General features: G+C 40.4%; 2 protein-coding genes across 3 annotated transcripts in view; both read right to left on the bottom strand.

The window, feature by feature from the left end:
- The window catches only part of pacs2 (phosphofurin acidic cluster sorting protein 2), a 65,559-nt gene extending 50,706 nt beyond the window's left edge, over window positions 1–14,853 (bottom strand). The window contains exon 1 of the mRNA XM_008399320.2: window positions 14,394–14,853. Within this exon, the coding sequence (XP_008397542.1) occupies window positions 14,394–14,512 (119 nt within the window). The 5' untranslated portion in view covers window positions 14,513–14,853. The remainder of the gene's footprint in view (window positions 1–14,393) is intronic.
- Window positions 14,854–16,889: 2,036 nt separating this feature from the next.
- srsf5a (serine and arginine rich splicing factor 5a) lies at window positions 16,890–22,669 on the bottom strand. 2 transcript variants are annotated; one of them, XM_008398975.2, is made up of 8 exons: window positions 22,580–22,669; window positions 21,200–21,336; window positions 21,039–21,109; window positions 20,716–20,853; window positions 19,845–19,914; window positions 18,370–18,443; window positions 18,182–18,286; window positions 16,890–18,098 (listed from the first exon to the last, which is right to left on the bottom strand). In XM_008398975.2, exons 2-8 carry the CDS (start codon window positions 21,323–21,325, stop codon window positions 17,729–17,731), a joined length of 954 nt encoding a protein of 317 aa, XP_008397197.1. In that variant the 5' UTR covers window positions 21,326–21,336; window positions 22,580–22,669; the 3' UTR covers window positions 16,890–17,728. The 2 variants fall into 2 exon arrangements, with proteins under 2 accessions (XP_008397197.1, XP_008397196.1); XM_008398974.2 differs by having other exon boundaries at window positions 22,542–22,657.
- Between the last annotated feature and the right edge of the window lie 136 nt (window positions 22,670–22,805).

Below are 22,805 nucleotides of genomic sequence, written 5' to 3'. Positions count from 1 at the left end.
ATGCTGTTAAAACATATCTTCGGGGTGCTGTGGCGGCACAGGGGAAAAGCACAACCCACGTATTGATGCCTTGGTCCTTGTGCCTGTGGTTGCAGGTTCAATTCCCAGCCTGGTGACATTTACCCCATCTCTCATTACCCTMTTTCCTGTTGAACTACTTTCAAATAAAGGCCACTAGAGCCAACAAAACCTTATTAAAAAAACATATCTTGAAGAGAAAACAAGTCCAAATCGGACGTGGCTACTCAGAGATTTACATAACTAAAATTAGGGACAAAACTCTTGTTTATTTTCCTCAACCTGTTGTGGTTTCCACCGCATTCTGCCCATTCTTTGTGCCTCCATAAAAGCATCAAATCTTTTTCAGCCGATTGTGTTTTTGAATGAAACGCCTCCTCACTCCAGCCGCTCTACCTACACGTAATTCAGCTGTAGCAACCTCATCAAGTCCGCTGGCTGTTTTCACCGGTTTTATTGCAGTGGGGGAGCTTTGCTCTGCTCTGCTCTGCGCTGTCGTTGCTGTGGTGCGGCCACACATGGGTCTGCGTCGTCCGCTCAAGCTTTTACCTTCTGTTTGGTAAAACTAATGTGGATTAGAAAGGAGAAGAGTTGGGGCTATATTTCACTGAAAGCTCTGGAAATAAAATATATTTCCCTGGAGCAGATTTGGATAAACTCAGTGTTTCCTAGTTAACAGACATGATGAATCATTTGTGTTTTTTTATTCTTATTTTTAATCCCCATGACTTCAGTTGATGGCTTCACAGCAGCAGATTAGCAGGACTATGCTCAGCATCCGTCAGGTCAGAGAGGCATGTTTACAGCCTCGTAAAGTGCTGTTTTATTTATTTTTTTATATATAATTTTTTTTCCTCCTCTCCGACTGGTGGCTGTAATGAGCGCTCACTCCGTCCGTTTGCTCGGTGGCACAGATGAGTGGTTTCGGTTTGCGATGCCAACCTCGGGATTTTCTCCGTGTCCATCTGTCCGGCCGATGCATCAGCCGGCTGGAAAAGTGGACGGCGGTCATATGACTCATCAGTCGCCCGAGGAGCAAAATGCCAGACGTGGCACATGCAGTGGCGCTCCTAATTACTACAATATGTTAGACCTTCGAAGCTCTCCTCTGAGTTTTCCCAAAAAAAAAAAACCTGACCTACATTTCCCCTCCGTGCTCTGAATTCAAGAAAAAAAGTTTCCTAAGCTTGAGGGAACTGAAATAGCAGCTTCTCCGCCTTTCCCTGGTTGCCAGCCCCCAGGCAGGCAGGGAAGAGTTTCTATAGAGGCAGAGGAAGAAAGAAGAAAAACCAGATATCCTGCTAAATGCAAGATTGAAGATAGATGCACATCTATGTACTACAAGCTAATCAAAAAGTCAGTTTATGTCAGTAATCCAATCAAATAAGTGAGACTCATAGGAGACGTGTTGCACATTCACACCAGCCCTGATTGGTCAGGTTTAATCAAACTCTAGAAAGTTGTTTAGGGAGACGTGACTGTGCGGACCAAAAAGCTCTGATTCGTCTAAAAGAACCCACATTTCAGTTCGGTCAAAGTGAGCTCCAGCGCCAAGCAAACTGGAGGACAGTTTGTGGCACAAAATGACAACTTTCAGTGAAGGTTTTTCTATGAGCACTTTCTGTAGGAGAAGTTTACCTTTTGCTGTGTTTATCGCCACTAGAAGGCGTATTTCATGTTGTGTTCTGGGGTCTTTAAGGTCAAGTGTGATTCGGTTCAGGTGTTGCTAATGGGAAGAGGCAAACGGTTCTGTATTTTGCTTGGTTTGGATCCATGTCTGATTCATGTGTGGAAATGATGAGATAATGGGCATTGTACAGAAAATAAATGACTTTATGATCATAAGTCAAATTTAACATCGGCATGGCGAATCTTGACTGAGCGCACGTAAAACCAATGGCTACCAGGAACAACAGCAACCCGCAGCCTAAAATACAGGATACACTTTATAAAAACCTGCTAGATCTAGTGAGAATCAGCCCACAGAAACAACCAACATTTTTGATCCCTCAAAAAACTTTTTTTTATTCAAAAAACAGCGATCGTCCAGAAAACTGCAATCAGTGATTGTCCCATTTACGTTCCTTATTTTATTACTTATTTATAAGTTATTTTAAATTAGCCTCATGTAACATTCACACTTTATAATAAGCTTAATTTGGGCTTTTCATTCAGTTGTAATCGATAATGTTTAAAACAAACAGAAACCAACACCTGAAATGTGTCATTGATGAAGGAAATATACAACTTTTCTAATTGAACTACTGACACGAATAAAATGTTTAACAATGTCCTGGTTTGCTGAAATGAACTGAAATTGGGTGAAAACAACATCTGATGGAAATAAAACCCCAGACATGGTTTACCTGATGCTCTCTGCTGCTGCTGTGGAAACTAATGATAAACATGTTCTGGAATTTTCCCTGGAAAGTCGCTATATTTTTTTTTTTTTTTTTTGGATGACTGAAAGCAACAAACGCGCCCAGAATGGAATTACAAGGCGAGGAACTCACATTCTCCCAACAGGAGAACTGAGCCGACATGAATCAGAACCCGGTACCTTCTACGCATCGCCATGAATAATAAGTGTCGAGCGAGGTTAAACGTAAACATGTGCGTCCTAATCACGTTCAGGCCGATAATGCAAGTAATGCATCTCAAGTGAGGCGGAACAAATGAATCCGAGCATCAAACAAAAGCCCACGTCGATTATTCTCCGTGTAATCAGGTGACGGCGAAGATTAAATGGGCACTTCCGTTCCACCGATTAATTTTCGGCTCAAACTAAACGTCAAATAGGACAGAAGCTCGTCTTATCTCTCCTAAATTATCTCGCATTTACGTACAAATCATTCATAGAGGGACTAAAAACGAGCTCCACATTTCCCTTTCGACGCCACTAAGCCACAACTGTTCGCGAGCGTAATCTCATCTGCATCTGGCCCAAAGTTTTGACACATCGCTGCTGTTTCAGCCTGTTAACCTCATTTTCTCTCTCTCTCTCTCTCTCTCTCTCTCTCTTTTTTTTTTTTTACTCCCTGAAAGTGCTGGAGCACGGGAGCAAGTAAACAGGCCCCCGGACGGCCCGTGTAATCACAGAGCTATTTCCATAATAAGAGCCACATTTAGAAATAAGGTCACCTCCGGAGTCAACAGTGACAGAAAATCCAGTTTCACACGACGATGCTCTTCAGAAATGGATTTCGTCTATTAACTGAATTGAGATGGGATTTTGTGGATTCTAGGCTGCCAAATGAACTTGAACAAGGGGGAAATTATGGCAACTGCAGAGTCTTTAAACTTTTTTACAACCACAAACTATATAAAAAAAGTTTTTTTTTTAAAAATATTAATTTACAGAAGAAAAGCAAAAAATCAGAAAATGTTCACCAATGACTGTATACAACCCTGTCACCATTCCTGCCTGCTGTTCAGCTGCACATAATTGACTAAGTTTGTTTTCAGTATATATATGACATTGGTTTAAGTTTTAAATTAAAGAACAACTAATTTTGTTTTTGTTTTAGATTTAATGCCTTTTCTTCAATGCCAAAATGATGCAAAAATGACCAAAAAGACTACTTTGGAACCAATTGACAATAACATTACTTTATAAAAAAGTATATTCCTTATCTTACTAGTTATTCTTAGTTGGAATGTTATGCATATAAATTGCTAATGCATTTTTACAAATTTTTATTATTTTTATTTTAGTAAAAACTAAGAACAAATCAAACTTCACAGTGATGGGTGAGGTTGTGTTTCACATTAAATCCCAATAAAGTCCCGTTGAAGTTTGGTTGCAACATTACAAATAGGAAAAACAACATTCCTACTTTTTACAAAGCACAGTAAGGTCCAGCTTTAGAAATTCAGTAAAGAGATAGGATTGAGCTAAAGATGAAAACATGAAATTAAATAAAGATTGCAAACATAGAAAATAATATAACATAGAATATAAACTGTGACTTTGTACAACCTGTTGTATTGTTACAACAGTAAAATACATTGTAAAATACAGTAAAATACATTGTTACTGTATTTTCTCCTTGATCCTGTACACAGCTTTAAAAATGAAAACTGATAACTAAGCTAAAGCCTCCTCTTCATTTCAGATAACTTGGGAACATGTGTAAACACAACACTGACATGCCATCTCCTCAAAGAACATTTTATTTGAACAGTTGCTTATTTAAAGTCCTTTGTATATTTCCCAGAGTCCCTATAAAAACAGATGTTTGATAAGCTCCTCTTCTTCTCAGGCAGTCCGGTCTGGTCTGACCGGTTCACATCAGCTGCCCGATAAGACACAGACCAACGTTCTGGATCTGTTTCACTAAAACGTACATCATTAGATAAGAAACATAAAACAATCTCCTGAACATTCCCTTCTATTATGAGAAATGAGGATTCAACTGGAATTGGGAGATTTCTGACTCTGATTGGTGACCGCCTGGTTAGAAGCTTGAAAATCCGATCTATTTTTGATCAGTAAACACACTATGGCTAAATGCTACCATGTTGCCCTAGCGACAAACTTTTACTGAACCGCAAAGAAAATGATAGTAATTTTAAGCACCAATGAGGTGTAGTCTTTCAGAAATATCGCAATTAATATGCACACAGAATCCAATGCTAACTATGCTAAGCATGCTAATGTTATGCTTTAATTGTCAAATTTTCTCTGCTTTTAAATAATAGCTGAGTTCAGTTTTACACCCACAACTATCTCCCATTCACTAAGTGTGAGGCAGCGTTCACTTTTAATTTTTAATACACAGCGTAACTCTGTTATTTATTTATTGCAACAAACGTCAGTGTAGTTAGCTTAATGAGTTGAAATGAATCTGGACTTTTATTGTGGAAAACCTACTTGATTCATCTTTGTCTGCATCCTGTGCTAATGGATTCATAAGCATGCTGCAGTGAATCCTTAGTGCAAGCACTTATCCATCGTTCAATGTATAATACATTATGCATAAAGACGTGTTTGGTTAAAAACTAAATATAGCAAGACGTCCAGATAGTTTTGGCCAACTGCATTTTGGGGTAATTTCTGAAATTTCTGTTTCAAAGCAGATTCTGCAAATCACCCGCACCTGTGAAAACATGTAAGGTTCTGATCTTACCTCACGGTTTTTATGAATATTTACCACAGACCAATATTTACTCATAACCACAAGTGAAATGTTTTTTAATTCACAAGGTGGTCTAATAATCACATTGCTCCACCATTTAACCAACAAATAAAATATCAGAACTCAGTCTTTAATTGTGTTTCTTCTTGTGTGATTCAGAAATATCTAGTTTAATTAGATGACCTGGAGCATTATGGATTCAGTACTTCAATATCAGGTTGAAAAACCACCTAAAACACTCCCTGCAGGCTGCCTCTGAATAGCCAAGCAGAATGTCTTTAATGAGCTGGAGATTAAATTAACTGCTGCGGATGTGAAGGGTAGAGTAAGTTTACTGAGTCAGAGCCCTGATAAGGCTCTGGGTTCAGATAGCTGCCCTTTAGCCTGCCGTCTTTCACTCTGAGGTTTGTTTGGGCTAAAAGACGAGCACATCCGAGCGCTTTGTCCTTGAAGTGAACACTGGCGACAGCCGGTTAAGGTCGGATGACCTCTGGAGACTCAAAACTTAAGGATGAGCAAAGGTAATGAAAGCAACGGTTATGTTTGGGTTATTTATTCGAAAGAGTTTATTCCTTCTCTTACTATCGACCAGCTACCACCTTGACTGTGTTTCTGCTAGAAATCTCAACAAAAATGTGTCGATATTCAATTAACGTCTAAAAAACCCCCCCACAATTTCGCAATTGTTGTATTCAATAAGAAACGGCATTAAAATCACACGTGAATACGTTTGTTCACGTGATAAAACATTCCCCCTAGCACTTCCTGTCGTCCTCTTTGTGTTTTCTGCCACTATTAAACACCCGAGTCACGTGACTCCTGTGATGCGAAAAGTGTTTCCGTCGCAGTTTTTTTTAAATACACAAATGTTGACGCTAAAACCATTGCGTGTCGTCCCAGCGCAAAACTTGGCGTGTTTCCACTAAGGATGCATTTTTCGTAATTCCAAATTGCGCAATTACATGGGTCAGTGGAGACGCAGGTACAGACTTGCTCTGTCAGCTTAATTTATTGTAAACACACAAAGAGTATACGACGCCTGTCACACGGCAGCCTTTGTTGTGCTTCTGCACAGATATTATCAGGTTCACAGAAACCAAACATCGTCTGTGGGGAAATAATAGGAGAGCACAACAGAGCAGATAGTGAGACAGGGAGGCAGGTGTGCAAGAGGCATGAGGGAGGTCAGCAGGAGGCAAAATTGATTGGACTGCGGAGCCACAAAGCATCTCAAATGTATGCCGAGTGTATCTGGTCAGAAGACGACCGTCCTTTTCCAAACTGAACTCTCTGTCCTCCAAACCCAGCTGCAGCAGCACCCTGATTTAACTTTCAAAGGACCCGGTGGTGATACACTTTACAAAAATATCTGCGTTCAAAGTCATTTCTCATGCATTTCACTCCACTGTCATCATCCATCCATCTTCTTCCGCTTATCCAGGGTCGGGTTGCGGGGGTAGCAGCCTACATAGGGAGGCCCAGACTTCACTTTCCCCTGCCACTGTCGTTATATATATATATATGTGTGTGAAAAGACCATACGGATTAAAGACTTAGTCATCAGGGTTGAGAAATACATTTGTAGGGTCTTGAAAAGCTCACGGGTTAATCAAGGAGGATTAGTGGAGTGGAGAATCCAGGAGCTATCAGAACATTTTCAGAAGACGTAGCCACAGCTCAGCCTAAAGCCAAAAGTCAAAGCAAGAATGGCCTGGAGTCACCTAATTTATGGAGTTTATGGATGCAAGTTCCTGATTGTGTCTGTGACACAGATGAAAAAAATCCATGCTCTCCAAAAGAAAAGAAAAAAAAACTACAGCATCCAATAAAGAAGAGGTACACACATCTCCAGATTGCACCTGTGGCAGGATTGTTGAAAAGAAAACGATTGAAAATGTATTTATGAGAAGAGAGATAACTGATCAGTAAAAAGTAGGAGTGTACCGATATGAAAATTTTAAGAGATATTGATATCCAATATCAATATTGCCATTATGGCTAATAACCAATATCAATTGATATTATATATATTTCACAACCTGGTTTTGGTACTGATATATTGCGCATTCTTAGTCCATACTTTCTCAAAAAAGAAGAAAACAAATTCTATGTCATCCAAGTAGAGGAGAGGCACGCACATCTCCAGATTGCACCTATTGCAGGGTTTCTGAAATAAGATTGTTAAAAAGAAGGATGACGGAAAATGTATTTATGAAAGAAGTGAGAGCAGCATAGGTTTTACAATGTTATTACAGAAGCAGCATAAAGACAACTTCAGCTCTGGGTGAAGGGTAAAAAGCACAAACAGAGCTCTGAGATAGATTAGAATAATGACAAAAATATGTAATATGCTCTACACAAAAAATATATGCTGCTGAGAAGCTGATGGAGCAAAACTGACAGAACAGGTTCAGAAACCTCCTAGATTAAAAAAAAAAAAATTATGTGTAGTTTTAAATGAGGTTCTAGGCTTCTGAGTATTTTTGCAATAGGCACGGCGAAATAAAGCAAACTTACAAACATTGGTACAGAACAAGGCCTGCACTGCAGGACAACAAAAGCCACAAAGGGAACATGAAACAATGGGACGCTTTCACAGCCCCTTGTCCATCCTACTCTGAATTCCAGCAGTGTGACTACCCGGCAGCCCGGGACACAAAAGAGCAAGTGTCTCCCCGCCGCTCAAAGCGACATCTCAGCACTCTCGCCTCCAATAGGCCTAAATATGACAGCCTACGGGCTCCAGCTGCCACCCGAGGGCCCGTTCAATCCGCCTCTGTCTCTGAAACTGGCCCCGTATCTGGCAGCACTTAGCCTCTCTCGCCTGTGGGCTGACGGGGAAAGAGAGAGAGAGAGGGAAAAAAGAAAAAAGCAACTGATGCCCACTTCAGAGGAGCTATTATGAAGCGCAGCTCGTCGCTCTAGGGGTTTTCAAGAGCTGAGAGACTTCAGCGGGCGAACAGCGAGGAAAGGAGTCTGATTGCGTAAGCGGGAGGGAACGAGGTCTTCCGTGTAAATGTCCGTCTGAAGGAATTGGGTGCAATTATGTGAACAGAATGAGAGGGCCGCAGCCGTAAAAAGCCACGGAGAATGCTAATTTAGACGTCTCTGAAGGAGAAGTGACGCAGCTTAACGATGGCTTTCACACTGATGCTCACAGTGTCAGACAGACTCTCAGGAAGACCACTGACATTAAGGACCTGATGGAACATCAAGTCAGAGGAGCCCTACCTCAATATAGTTTGTACTGAAGTAAAAGTAAAAAGAAGCTGTCCAAGAAATGACTCAAAGAGTAAAAAATTTATTGATTAACTGATCAAACCGGTCAGCTCTCATTAGCACCTGGTTCTAACGTCTGAAACATGTCTGAGGTCACTGGTCCTCAACCCATTAAGGTAGATTAAGACCCCCCCACCCCCACTACCACACTCACTTATTGGCAGGTGATTAGGAAGCGTCCTCAGCGAGTGGCGGCACGTGTCCCAGCGTGACTCTTGGAAACGTGAGATCTGTGCAGAGGCAGCACATAGTTAAGCCTCCCGCCCCAACAGAACCGGGCCTGGGACACTGCAGCGCCGCGGTGAGCGGCTTTAACGGAGCGATAAGATGGCACCAGGCGAGCAGCGCACTTCCACATGACTCACATAAGTCTGACGGAGCAGCAAACAGTGGCTCTTAATAATTTTGCCTAAAAATAATAGATAAATGTTTCTAAATGCACATATAACAACAAAAAGAAAATTTGGGCAGTTTTTCAGTTGGAATATTTGCAATGAACAGAATAAAACGTACCTAAAGAAGTACCAGTGATTTTTTTTTTTAGATATACAAGTTGATAAATTGGAACGTTATTGAAAAGTTCATTTATGTCAGTAACTCTAAGTGAAAAACAGGGCTGAACAATATGGCTGAAAAACGTATTGCGATATCAGCATTTCATATCAGTCGATATTGATAATAATTGATTTTTTGTTTGTTTGTTTTAAATATCTGGAATACTGCCAAACATATGGATTTATATATTTAGGCAGTTTTGAGGCACAGTGGTGAAACATGAAATATCTATATGTTATATCAGTTACTCAATAGGTTGTTGCTAGGTAAGAAATACAGAAACGAAAGCTTAATGAAAAGTATGTTTATTACCTGCTGAAAGGTTTCTGTTTATAAAAAGCTACTTTTAGTCTGAACAACTGGTTGTACAAATACAAATTTTAGGTTGTATTTTACCACCTGAAACTAAAACATAAAATGGTGGTTGTTTCACAAAATAACACATTTCCTACAGTAGCTATTTATCCGAAATTATAAGTTGTCTTTTTCTTTTTTTAAAGGTCAAGCAACACTTGCGACTCTAAACGAGCGTAATTTAGGTGGACTGAGGGCGAAGTTGGCTCTTGGAGTTGTAAATGTTGCAGTTGCTCTACAACTAAAAACATTCGTGAAGAGGCAGAAAAAAATCGCATCAGTTTGGATATTAATACCAATATGGGCAAGGTTTCTGGAAACAGATGAAAAAGCACACTGAGCCCTAATTTTCCACGCCTGCAGGTATTTTTAACACTTTTTGTTTCATTACAAGCCGTAACCATCAAACTGAAAGCTGGCTGATCCAAATTAATGGGACTTTACTAAATGTCAGAGAAAAGAGGATTTCATTACCGCAGAACTGACACATTCGTGCAAATCCTGTTCCAGACACTCCAGCGGTGCGGCGCAGATGTTTTGATACTACTTGAAACTGTTTTTTTTTTTTTTCAAAAACTTAGAGGGATTTTTTTGTTTGAGTGATAAGTCGACTTGCAGCATAAATATGACATGGTAAAAAAAATAGAAGAAAAGTTAAAATTTCACAATATAGACCTAGTTGTATCAGATTGGATGAAAGTATCAAATGTTGCACTCGAGCAGCTTCACAGTTTCTAGCATTTTTTGTGCTGGATTACCATGTATCACGGGGTGTCCAAATTGTGGCCCAGGGGTCATTTGTGGCCTTTGAAATGACTTTGATCGGCCTCGACGACCACAAGTCAAGAAGGGAAAAACAACAACAGAAAACAAAACGATGATCCCAAAAATGTGGAAATTGTCTGTTTTTCTTCTAATAAGGTAAGCAGTAGGAAGTCTTTGTTTTATTTTTTATGTTTAAGGATTTATATTTCACTAAAAAATTTGGTAATTTTTAAGACAAATCAAGATAAACTCATTTTTGTAAGCCACAAAATGAATGAATTTTGATATAACACTTCAGTAAGCAATTAAAGTTTGAGGCCGCAGTGCAAAGTAAGTTTTTATTCATCCTATTTTTGTTTACCTATTTGTTTCCTTTTCCGTTTTCTATGCAACACAGATGGAAAACGATCTCATCAGCTGTTCCAACAACACAATCAAACCCCGTCGAACCTTTTAATTATTGAAACAACTCTTCAGCGAATAAATATGGCACTGAGAATGCGATCCCTATTCTGAGTCGCTTCCAGAAAAAATGATTTAGGATAAAATAGAAAATGTTCACAACATTGCGCCACGTTTAAATAAATCACATTAAAATGTCAAACTGCAGCAGCAGCAGTTGTGTTTCCACCGATTTACAGGCTGTAAAATCGTTGGCTGCACTGCAGTAAGGAGCTCGTCGTTCATCGTCGTACAGAAGGATTCAAACCTTCCTACGTTTTCTCATATTGCAATCACAAACGTAAAGAACACGACACGCGTCATTTACCTTTAGGCGCTTCTGATCCGAGAAGTTACCAAGACGGACAACCAACATGTGGGAGAAGGTGCTCTGGTCACATGAGACCAAACTTAAACTTTACATGCAAAACACWTGTGTGGTGGAAAATAAACACTCCACATCACCCTGAACAGATGAACAGAGACAGATGCCACAATGAAACACGGCGTCCCGTTTGTTCAGGACGTTGTGAAGTTCTTTGGGGGGGATTGTTGCTGCCTAAAATGGCACCTTTTTCAAAAAGTTGAGACTTTTCTGACGGTTTACTTTTCCCATAAAAAACATCCCCCAAAAGGACTGGATTTATAGCTCAAGTCGCTTCTTGAAACAGCAAACTTAATACAAATAAAACCATGTCCCGCGGAGTCGTCAAAGTGTGAAATAAGAACACCATATTGGTCATTTAAGTCAACATGAACTGTAGAATGCAGTAGAAACAAAACCTACAGAACACCTCAAAATGTTTTTTCCAAAAACAAACCAACAATAAGACAAAAAGAAAGGCAAGTGCTATCATTGCCTTTCTGGAAGATGACATTCTGGAAGATGACGGCTTTCAAGAAATATAGAGMAACAAGAAGTTAAATCAGAAGGAGGCTAAGCGGATTGGTCAAAATTCAGCCRAGTTGCAGTGATTGGTCAGAAAAGAAGGAAATACAAACAAACAAAAAAAACATTAAAGTGATTGGTCAGATTTGATCCAAAGTTGCAATGACTGGTGAAAACTGCAAGTCTGTGCAAAGTGAATTTGCAAAAATAAAATAATAATAACAATAATAATAATAATAATAATAATAATAATAATAATAATAATAATACATCAAACTCACAATGCTTTTAAAGAAACTCAGACTCTTTACAAGGGGGGAATAAATTATACAGTTGGAATCGCAACACGGCAACAAAGATGAAGATGAACGAAGTTAAAGACAGGATTTACAAGTGTACTGATCCTACAAACAGCCATGGTCAGAACGTGTGTTAGAATGGCCCAGTCAAAGTAAAGATGTCAGATACAATCAAAGAGTCTGTGACAAGTCATGAGACCTGATGTCAACATATGCTCCCCGTCCAGTCTGACTRAACATGAGCTACTTTATGAAGAAGAATGAGGTGAAAGGTCAAAATGGAGGAGTAAAAAGACTCGAAGTCGATGGTTTAACAAAGCGWTCCCTCAGGGGGGGCTGTGTTAAAAAAAGAACAATTAATAAATGACTATCACTCACTGTTTTGTGTCRCCCTAGTGCAGGAGCGTCAAACTCATTTTCATYMAAAATCTGAATGTTCTTAAAGGGCCGGCTGTGCCAGGATGTATTGAAGGAACCAAACAAACACCAACAGTCGTTCCTCCGAGAGTTTGAGATTGTTTTAGTGTTTTTTCTGCAATCAAAATGACAGATTTTGTGGTGCCAACTTRGAAATGTTTGTAAGGAATCTTTGTGATATTTGTGCAAGTGTATGATGTTAAATGTGACTTTTTATTATGGACCATAACTTGACATCAAGAAGGGCTGAGGCAGCAGTCACTTAAGCTCAATGTTTTAGACCGATCTTGAGAAAACTTGCAGTAAAATCAGGAGAAAATGTGGAAATTTGTTCATTTCGTGTGAATTTTGAGCATTTGTGGAAAAACTGGAGGGACTTATTGGTGTAATTTAGAGTCTAGAGGGCCGCGTGAAAAGCTGCGGTGGGAAAAATGTGGCACCCTGGGCCTTGAGTTTCACACCTGCGCTCTAGTGTCTAGAAACTGAAAACAGCCATAAGCGTCACCCTGACACGATCCAAACTGAACAGTTTTGCAGGAAAAGAYCTTAAAGACCAGTGAAGCCAGCTTGACTGAGGATCAAAGTGTTGTTGTGCCACTGGGTCAACAAGCTGGGATCCTGCTGCCTCCACTCTGACAGACAGAACTCAATACGAGGCCGCAGCTTTTCGGGAAAAGACAACGACGGCGACAACTTCTCACTGTTTGCTGCCTAACAGAAGCAGCCTGGCGGACGAAGGGAGAGCGAGAGTCGATTAAGCCGTGAAATAAAGCGGCTGCCGACGGGTCACCGAGGAGCGAGCGCGTCTCTTTTAGTTACAGAGGCATTTCGTCTGCTCATCCAGTCTGCTGAATAATATCACAGCCACGCTGTTCCTGGAAATGAATTGGTCTCGTTTCAGCTAAAAGCCACACGATGTGCTGTCCATTGAAGGCATTAAATTAAGAGGATAGAGGGGGGGGGAGCCAATAAGAGGGAGTCATCACTTTAGAAAAAAAATGAAATAATAAAAAAAACACAAAAAAAAGACCACCCAAATTCCCACATTAATTAAGGCTTCTTTTTTTTCTTAAGTCAGACAGGAGGAGGTCGTTCTGACCTCGACTAATAATGTTTTGATTCTGATTTTAAGGCTGCAGATGGAGTTTAATTATGTGAGTGTAAGGTTATTTAAAGCAATAGCAAGCTCGTCAACGATCTAATGCAATAAACGCCTCATTAGTTGAATTATTTATGTCCTGTTCGAGGACTCAGATGGTTTCGACAGGCAAATCGAAATTATAAGATCAGAGAACAAGCTTGTTAATATGTTTACAAACTATAAACATGTTATGACTAGGGTTACTTTGCTTTATGATGACAGAAAAGAACATGAATGAAAAGTTTGACTTGTATTAACCTCATTTTTCACAATGAACTTCTCAAGTATGTTGAGAAATATGATCAGAAGCACAACTTTGATCAAGAGAACAAAACTTGCCATTTTATTAGATCAGCCCGATTTCAGAAGCAAATCACGGTGCGGCAGGTGAATCGATCATATCTGCTCATCATTTTTGCCGATTTCTCTTTTATCGCCTCAGTGTTGTTGTGACAACCCGCAGAAGCTTCTCTTAGCCATAGATATGAGCAGAAAGTTTTCATGCATGAATACATAAACAAAGATAATCGTAGAGCAGTTGTTTCCAGCACCTCGGCTGTGAATCTGTGCCGAGATCTGAGGCATGCAGTAAAAACCGCAGGAGGTTAAAACAAGAAGACCATGTGGGAAGCGTTTCGTTAACAACTGGCGCAACTACTTCATAACGAAAACATTCGGAGCTCTAATTCGGCATTTTGTTTCATGCGAATGTAAACCGCATCAAAACTGGAGCAGTAAAACTCGCAGTCGTATGCATGATTTTCCAACAGGCTGACCATGACGCCTTGCAGAATCCCCCAGCTATGAACCCACACAGTTGCACTGAGGAGTTTTCTGCCACCGCACAGCGGGATTCACGCCTTTTCTCTGCACACGCCTCAGCTCGGTGCTGCAGACAGCTGAGGCGGGCCTGCATGGGCATCCAGTGGGCATGATGAGACAGCAGGGTCACTGCGGCTGCAGCGTTAGCGCGCTCACTAATGACACAGCCTGCGCTGCAAACAGGAGCTTTAAACTTTAAACACACACACACACTGACACGCGCGCGCACACACACACGTCAAGGACAGAGCCGTGCCATGCATGCAGCGCCTTACCTCGGGATACAGTTCGGGGAGGATCCGTCTATCTCCCACGTTGCGAACAGGTTCATGGGCACCGGTCGGTTGAGAGCCCCGCTCCCGGGGAAACTCAGCCGGCCGCTCCTCTCCGCCATGGTTGTCGGCACGAGCGGGTGGGACCGTCCTGACACCGAGATGGTCGGTTGGTAAACAGCAGACCGGCGGGTCGTCTGTCTGCGCGTGTGTGTGTGTGTATGTATGTGTGTGTGTGTGTGTGAGGTGATAATGTGTGTGTTTCCGAGAAGAAACTGTCGTCACGCGCTCACGTAAATAACGTGTGGTCGTCGGACGCCGAGCTCATTTCTCTGTCGGAGCGGAGCCAGGCGTGTCGGCGGGGGGTCCTCTGTAGCCGGGGAGGGACTACGGCGGCGGGATTGAGCAGCTCGACCGCTGAGCTTGTTGTGCCCGGCACGCTGTCCTGGGTATGACGGGTGGCTCGTGCGCAGCGGTGGTGGGAGAGGTTTAGCTCGAGACTGTCACCGCAATGTGAGGAAGAAAACCTGGTCTGCTGTCCCACACTTCAAAATAAATTGTCTGCTGGATGTTAAAACCGAACATATTTCATACAGAATTGCACTGTATGAAATGTGGATGACTAATAAAGTGGAGCTGACATTTTTAGAGGGATCATGATGACTAAAAGCCTAATAAATAGGAGTGCAAACAGCACTTGATTTGGGCAATATGGCTGGCTGCCCAGGGTGGCACAACTTAATGGGTGCCACAAAGTGGGAATAACTTATCTTCCGTAGCTCAAAAGGTTATTAGAGGAAATTGCTGTCTAATGCTGTACAAAAAAAAGAGAGTGGCACAAGGGTCTCTTTCACTATATTTTATACATGTGATGTGACAGCCATATTGGAAAAATGTTGGGGTGAAATCTCAGCATTCGCACTAAAAACTCCAATATAAAATGGCTTCCAGGTCAGAAGTAAAAATGTCAGAAACAGGCGAGAAATCCGGCRAGATTAATATCTAAACAAACAGGCGACAATATGCCTATGAATAGCTAAAGAAAGCTATTAGTGTCAAACATTTGTTCATGCCAGAAGCATTGCTCCAAGTAAGCGGAGCACTTAACACCCGTCATATACTTGCCTACAGGGAAATGCAGAGCTGGCTGCTAGTAAAAGCTCTCTGGATCAGAGGACAGGGTGGAATTAAAAGGAGTGATTCTGCAGAGAAATGTCCGTCCAGTACACCTTGTTACTTTCTACTGTATTTTTCCCCAATTTGACTATCATATATGATAAAAGAGATGCAGAAATGGTCCCATTTGTCCCAACAGTGAGGCTGTGAATAGTAACCTCTCTAGTGCAGTGAGTGGCAGTTTGTTGATCCATCTTATTTTCACCTGCCACAGTCATGTTAACCTGCATGCATATAATGAATAACTGCATCTACTGAATATCTACTGCAAATTCTAAATTACTTCCCTCTACACTAAAGCTGAAAAACAAACAACTAAAATATGTAAGCAAACCACTTTTTAAAGTATAGTTATTTCGTTTACGCCATTCATGATTTAAAGCAACCGTTTTGAAGAGTTCAAACTAATGTCCAGTACTGTCCTGGAAGAAGAGTTTGATCTTTTATTTCTTTATTTTTTTCTGTTTACTTGGATCGGTTTTCATCAACCAAATCTCTTCGTTTCAAAAACATTTCCTGCCTCAAATGACTTTGTGACGGTGTAAACAGAACAGCTCATTTGGAAAGCCATCAAGGTTGCGCACTCATTAACGCAAGCGAGTGGTGCCACCCTGTGGTGATTGTGATCATTGCAGTGAATTTGGGGGGAAAAAAACTACAAAGTAATCGATTTTTACCTTAAAATATTTCATTTTCGATCGTATATGTTCAGCTCTAACTACCTTTTAGGTTCTCATACATGGATATAATCTCTCAGGATTACAATGTCTGGTCAGGTTAGCCGTTACTATATTAATCCAGATTATTGTCGTGGCTTGTCAACAATGGCCACTTAATGTACAACAATGAAGGACAAGAAGAAATTTATGCAAGATCTCGCAAAAGGAGGATGTTTAGTTTTATTCTTAGGTGTGGAATATTTGAGTGGAGTTTCAGTGCGTCTTTACAATATGAGTCAGAACATTTTGTTCCCACATTTAGAAAAGACAGAATTAAATTTTCCTTCAATAGATTATTTGCTGGCAATGTTGGCATTACTTACCCAGTCTGGTTACCTTTCAGGTTATTTTCAATGATGACCAACTGAGCTTCCCTTCAAAACGGCTAAAGCGAGATTTATCTCAGATTTGCAATAAGAAAACACAAACGTCTCCTAAAAAGATACATTTTTGTATTACCAGAGGTTGTTGCCAGAAAAATTGAAGTCCTTGAATCAGTGATTGGTCCCAGCCAAAGTAATTTAATATTAATATAATCTTCAATGATTTTGGTTTTTTAATTAGGTTATATTTTTGAGTAAAAATGTGACAATATGAAGCCAAAGACTTTTTTTTAGTACACTGAAGTTTAATATTTTTATAACAAAGCAAAAAGAAAGGGAACTTAGTTTACATTTGTACTCCACAATAAGTGTAGGACAGAGAGGGATTGATAAATTTCACAGTTAATGAAAGACTTGAGTTGAAAATGCAAACATTGTGTGCATTTTTTTTAAACACACAAAGTAAACAAAGAAAAAAAATTACAATATATAGATTCATCAGCATCTAAATATGCAACATTTACAAGCCAACTTGTGTCAGACTCCCGATTCCCAGAAGAAAACGTAAAGACATCAGTGAAAACACTGACTAAAATAAGACCCTTAGGAAAACTCAATTCCAGATAGCCACACTTTGAGAAACAAAAAAAATCTAAATCCCTCAGCTGAACTGCTCTTCTGTTCAAATATCAAATGACTGAATATTTAACACGGATAGATGCGTCATCAGAAGAATGATCGACGTTTAAGACCAAATCTATACCTTTATATTCTCAACAGGGAATCGATGGTATTCCCACAAAGATTGGGAAATAAAAGTGAATCCAGTAAGGGACAGTAAGCAGATAATGGGTATCGCCACTCATATGAAGGGGTCAGAAGAATCAATTGTTTAAATTTTGTTTACAATAATTTCACTCAAGTGGAAGAAGATTGAAAACTAAAAAGCACTCAAAAAAAGCAAAATTTATACAAATGTTTTTTTTTTTTTTCCTGCCTTCAAAAAGACCCACGTAAAGGTTCTTCTCTCCCCTTCAGTAAAAACAAACACGAGCCGCCAGGCGAGGCTCGTCTGGAAAACTACTCTGAATCCGTCCTATGACTTGCAGCTGCAGCKGACTTAGTGTTTGCTGTCTGCTGAGGCGGATCGGGAACGCGAGCGAGATCGGGAGCGGGATCTGGAGCGAGCCTTGCCATTTTGAGCGGGAGCCGGAGAGCGGGACTTGGAGCGGGATTTGGAGCGAGACTTGGAGCGAGACTTGGAGCGAGATTTGGAGCGAGACTTGGAGCGGGATTTGGACTTGGATGGGGAATTAGCCGTAGGCTTGCTCCCTCCTGACGTCTTCTTCTCTGGGGTGCGGCTGGGAGATCTGGAGCGGCTCCTGGAGCGGCTGCGGCTGCGGCTCCGGCTCCTGGAACGGCTCCTGGAGCGGCTCCTGGATCGGCTCCTGGAGCGGCTCCTGGAGCGAGAGTAGCTGCGAGAACGGCTCCTGTTGGTGGAACGGAAACGACGACGTTCATGTAACGATGGCCACATTTTCACCTTAGAATTAAAAAAGAAAAAGTGTCTCACCTCCTGCTGTCCTCAAACATCTTCAGCTTGCGTCCATTCAGCTCCGTTCCATCGAGTTTGGAGATGGCGTTCTTCATATCGTAACGAGATGCAAACTCAACCACCCTGCATTCAAACCAATAGTGAGTCATACATACTTTAGACATAATAATAAAAACCAAAAAAAAAAGTGAAACAACTTAACTCACCCTTCATTTTTAGTGGGTCTGTGTGCGTCCACAAAGGTAACTTCACCTGCCTTTCTCATCAGGTCTTTAAGGTCCTATTTCAAGAGTACAACACTGACTTAGTAAGGGAATTAGATACGAAGCGTCACTGAGAGCCTTCTCGAACCTGGAACTTAAGAAATTACCAAAAAAATAAAAACATCAAACAGAAACATGAGTAACCCATTTCTAAACACATCTGTATCAGATCCTATTCTAGAGGGCGTGTAAACAAGAGAGCCATAAAAATCATCTGAGGACAGGTTTTGCCCTTTTCTGCTACAGAAACTAAAATTTACTGCTTTCAACTTGTTAATTTAAAGACCACATTAAGCCTTACAGTGAAACACTTTACAGAAAACAGGCAAAACGTTTGAGGAATTTGTAAGTCAAATTTGTGTAGACGTTTGTGGGATAAACAGATTGTGTATTGAATTTAAGATAAAATGTCTATTTTCTTTTCTTTATTTTTTTTAAGTAAAAGTTGGGATTTTTTTTTTTTTTTTACATTTACCAAATGACTTTAAAAAAGGGGGTAAACTGTTTACAAGATTCCCTTTCGAGACTAAATCTCCACCCTTCTACCACCCGCTATCAAAAATAATAATAATAATAAAAAACCCAATCACATGAGTTTTATGCTACTTACCGCTCCAAACCAAGGTAGATAATAGCATAGAGCCACTTGTCCAAATAGCAAATGGGAACCAATGCAGTGTTAAGCCCTTGAGAAACGCCCTCGAGAAATGCTCTCAGCCTTGCATCAGCATCCGGCCTCCTCAAGTAAGGAACCACCAGAGAGAAAGTAGGGGGGTGTGATGTGTGCCCGACTCAACACCCCCCCAGCTCCACCAGCCACAGAAAGAGCCCCAACAGAGACTGTGGGAGGCCGTGGATTTGAGGGGGGCGTGGGGGTTCCTGCAGCCGGGAACGCCAGCCCACAGAACCTCCAGACTGTGGCTACGGCCCTCCTAAGGCTACCGTATCCTGCGCTAGACCACTTTCACCGCTACGGGGGACCAGCCAAGACTTTAGACCGGCAGCAACTGCGTGTAAGGAAAGGCACCAGATGGACACTATTCAGAAAAAAAACAACCAGCAGAGGGCGCTACATACTTCTGACCCCCCAAGTGGAGGATGTCTAGTTACCTCTGATATACAAAACAGGAAACCATACCAGAGGAGCTGCTTATTAAAAATGAAATGTTTTTTTTTTTTTTTGTAAAATACTAAACAGCAGTAATATGATTTTTGGAGAAACTTTGATCTAGTAAATGATACACTAAAATGAAAAAAAAAGAAGAAAAAAGAAAAACATTTGCCAATTTAACAGAAATGTGTCGATGTTTAACAGAATACTTATATAATAGCCAAATAAGAAACTGTTACTTTACTATTAAATCACGTGAGATGATGTCATAATAAATTGAGGTTAATGTAATTGTGTGATCTCATACCTGCCAGCTGACCCGGGACGAGAGGTTCTCCACAATTAGCCTGTGATCAGTTCGCATTGGAGGGCCATACCTGCAGAGAAATGTTGAAAACTGAATTTAGAACTAAAAACACACACACTTCTATGTCAAACAGCAGCCTTCTTGGTTTTCAGCACAACTTTCTGTTCAATTCATTCACTCACTTTTGAGTGTGTGTGTTTTATGTCTATCTAAGAATTGTGTCAATATTTGCACTGGTGTCAGATGTGGAAAAGCAGGCTGTCGTTTACAACCTATTCCAGTCCATACAGTCAAAAGGCTTTGAATGTGCCGCATTTTTAATCAAGCTCGTCTGGAAAATATACATCTGCTCGGTTTTACAGTCCTGCAGTTCGTCACTGCAGGATAAATCAGTTTCTAAAACTGATTTATCCTTACACCGATAAATCAGTTTTAGAAACTGATTTATTGGTAAAAAAAAAAAAAAAAAAAAAGGCACATTCTGCGGATTTATCATTTAAATTCTTAAGCATTTTTTGCACAATATTTTTAAAATATACTTTAAAAGATGCATAATAACAATTCAATTCCTTTTTTTATTTAGAAAATAAACATTTTATTTAAATAAGAAAATAAACATTTTGTTTCCTAAAATGCAACAACAGAATTTCTTCGTTGAATTATATACACAATGCTCAGTCCAGTTACAGATTAATCATAAACTAATATTTCAATAATCGATTCATTACGATGAATCGTTTCAGCCATACACTAGTGACTTTTTTTAGAGGCCAAATCATACGGTATGGTTTGAAATGGTGATTTGAACTCAGATAGAAAACGATCATCTTTAACTTTTATGAAACAGAATGGCGACCGAGTCTCATCTAACCTAGCTCTGGTATTGCGGGATTGGCGATAGCCGCCGCCGCCACCGCCGCCACCACCACCACCGCCGCCGCCAAAACGTCCCATTCCTGGGGCGCCGCCTCCTCGACCTCTCCTGGAGCGGGCGTGCTCAATGGTGACCCTGAGAAAGAACGTGTAAACAACGGATTAAAGTGGAAGGTCACGCGAACATGTATAAAAAGAAGGAAAAACCTGCTGACTCATGGAGCAGATAACTTTAACTGCTTGGCAGCTGCTCAGATGACCCTGCGCTCGTAAACAACAGGTGGCAAAACAGGGAAATCCTTTACCGAGAAAACCGTTTACCTTTCACTGCACAATTCTTTCCCGTTCAGCTCATACACGGCGTCGTCGGCGTCTCTGTGGTCATCAAATTCCTGACAAGAACGGGAGAGCATTATTTCCCTTAAGCTTAAGAGTAAACCAGAGTAAAATCAAAATGTATCGAAAGGACGTGCCACACTGACCACAAATCCAAATCCGTTTTTCAAGTTGATCTCTCTTATGTGTCCATATCCCTTGAAAAACTTCTCCACGTCCCTCTCTCTCGCATGTGTGCTCAAGTGGCCGATGAAGACGCGACTGCTGCTCATGTTGCTCCTTGCTSCAAAGAGATAACAAGCAAATTTTCAAACAATGCAAAACGGCGAGATAGTACGATCTTTAACGTGTGGAAAATATAACAAGAACATCTTGTTATTGTTGTCTTACACTGACTGTAGTTACCGTTTACCCCTTTTCCAGGAACATAAATTAATCATCATCTTGGTGAAAGAACTCCCACGTAAAGTTATTTCCTCCTTTGAGTCTCCTCTCACACAGCTTAGAAGTTAAAGTGGTAGCACACATCTATCTTCATACGGCATTGTTGTTTTAAAATTCAAAAGACAAACAAAACCAAAACTGCTACTGGAATACTCAAAATCAAAATTGTGCTTTGATCCAACTGTGTTTAATTGATGGTCCCAATTATTTTGTGCAAATTTATTAGATAAACGATACAAAAAAAGTACTCATTAAAAAGTAAAACTTTCCTCCACGGTATTTTACTCACATAAATATCGCAATATTTACATATCTTTGACATTTAATTTCCCTTTGGGATCAATAAAGTATGTTTGAGTTGAATTTTAAAGTAAAACATCGTAACTACGTTCTGAAGAATTGTTTTTCAACTTTAATCAGGTTTATTTAAAGCTTCTGAGTCAAAAACCATGAAAACCGTTCAATGAGTTCTCTCTCGTGTTGGTCAAAACCGTTTCGCTTCTGAGCCGACTAACCGGTATAAAAATAAAATTTAACATTTACTGCAAGTCAAAACGTAAAGAATGGAGCGCAGATATAAACATTATTTTGTTGGTTCCGCTAATATAAAAGTAAAATAGAAGTGTAAACAATTTTTACCCATTTATGGTAAAGGAAGGAACAGAAGGATTTCAGGCCTGCACCAGCCGTCAGACCTTCACAAACAAACACTGCAAAAAAACCCTGTTACTGCGCAAAGCGTTAATAAATTTACTGTCGCCTAAAAAACTAAACGTAACAGGTAAAATATTTATTGTGTACAGTATGCTTCAAAGCCTCCGTTTTTTTAGAACCAATGAATCTTAGGTTTTCTAGCAAAAATTGCTCTTCGTTTTTTTTTTTTTTTTTTAACTCGCCTCGAGGTCGCTTTCAGTTAGCCGAGGAGAGCTAACGTTAGACACGAAAACAGCCGCTGTTGACAATAGAAATAACGTTACAGCGACCTCGTTTAAACACACGAGAATATGTTGAAATCCATTAACGTAATATTTCAGGCATGCTTACCTATTTTTCTTGCCGAGAAAAATTGAAGTGTTGCTTACGTTGCAGGTTGTTAACCGAATGTAGGTCACCCAGAAAAACTGGATCAAAATGGCGAATGAGTCCGCAGAGGAGGAAAGACCATGGGTTGCCTTTAGGTTGCCAGGTTTCTGGTAAATGCACTTTCGAGCACCTCTAATTGAGAACCTTTGCACTTTGGTTTATCGTTGTAACATAATCGGCGATAGTATTTCAGAAAGAACAGAAAAACAGATTAACAGAACAAAA

This window comes from Poecilia reticulata, linkage group LG22, assembly GCF_000633615.1.
Source record: "Poecilia reticulata strain Guanapo linkage group LG22, Guppy_female_1.0+MT, whole genome shotgun sequence".
Classification (NCBI taxonomy): Eukaryota; Metazoa; Chordata; class Actinopteri; order Cyprinodontiformes; family Poeciliidae; genus Poecilia; species Poecilia reticulata.
Note: the sequence above shows the minus strand (reverse complement) of the source record. Positions and strands in the feature narration are given on the sequence as shown.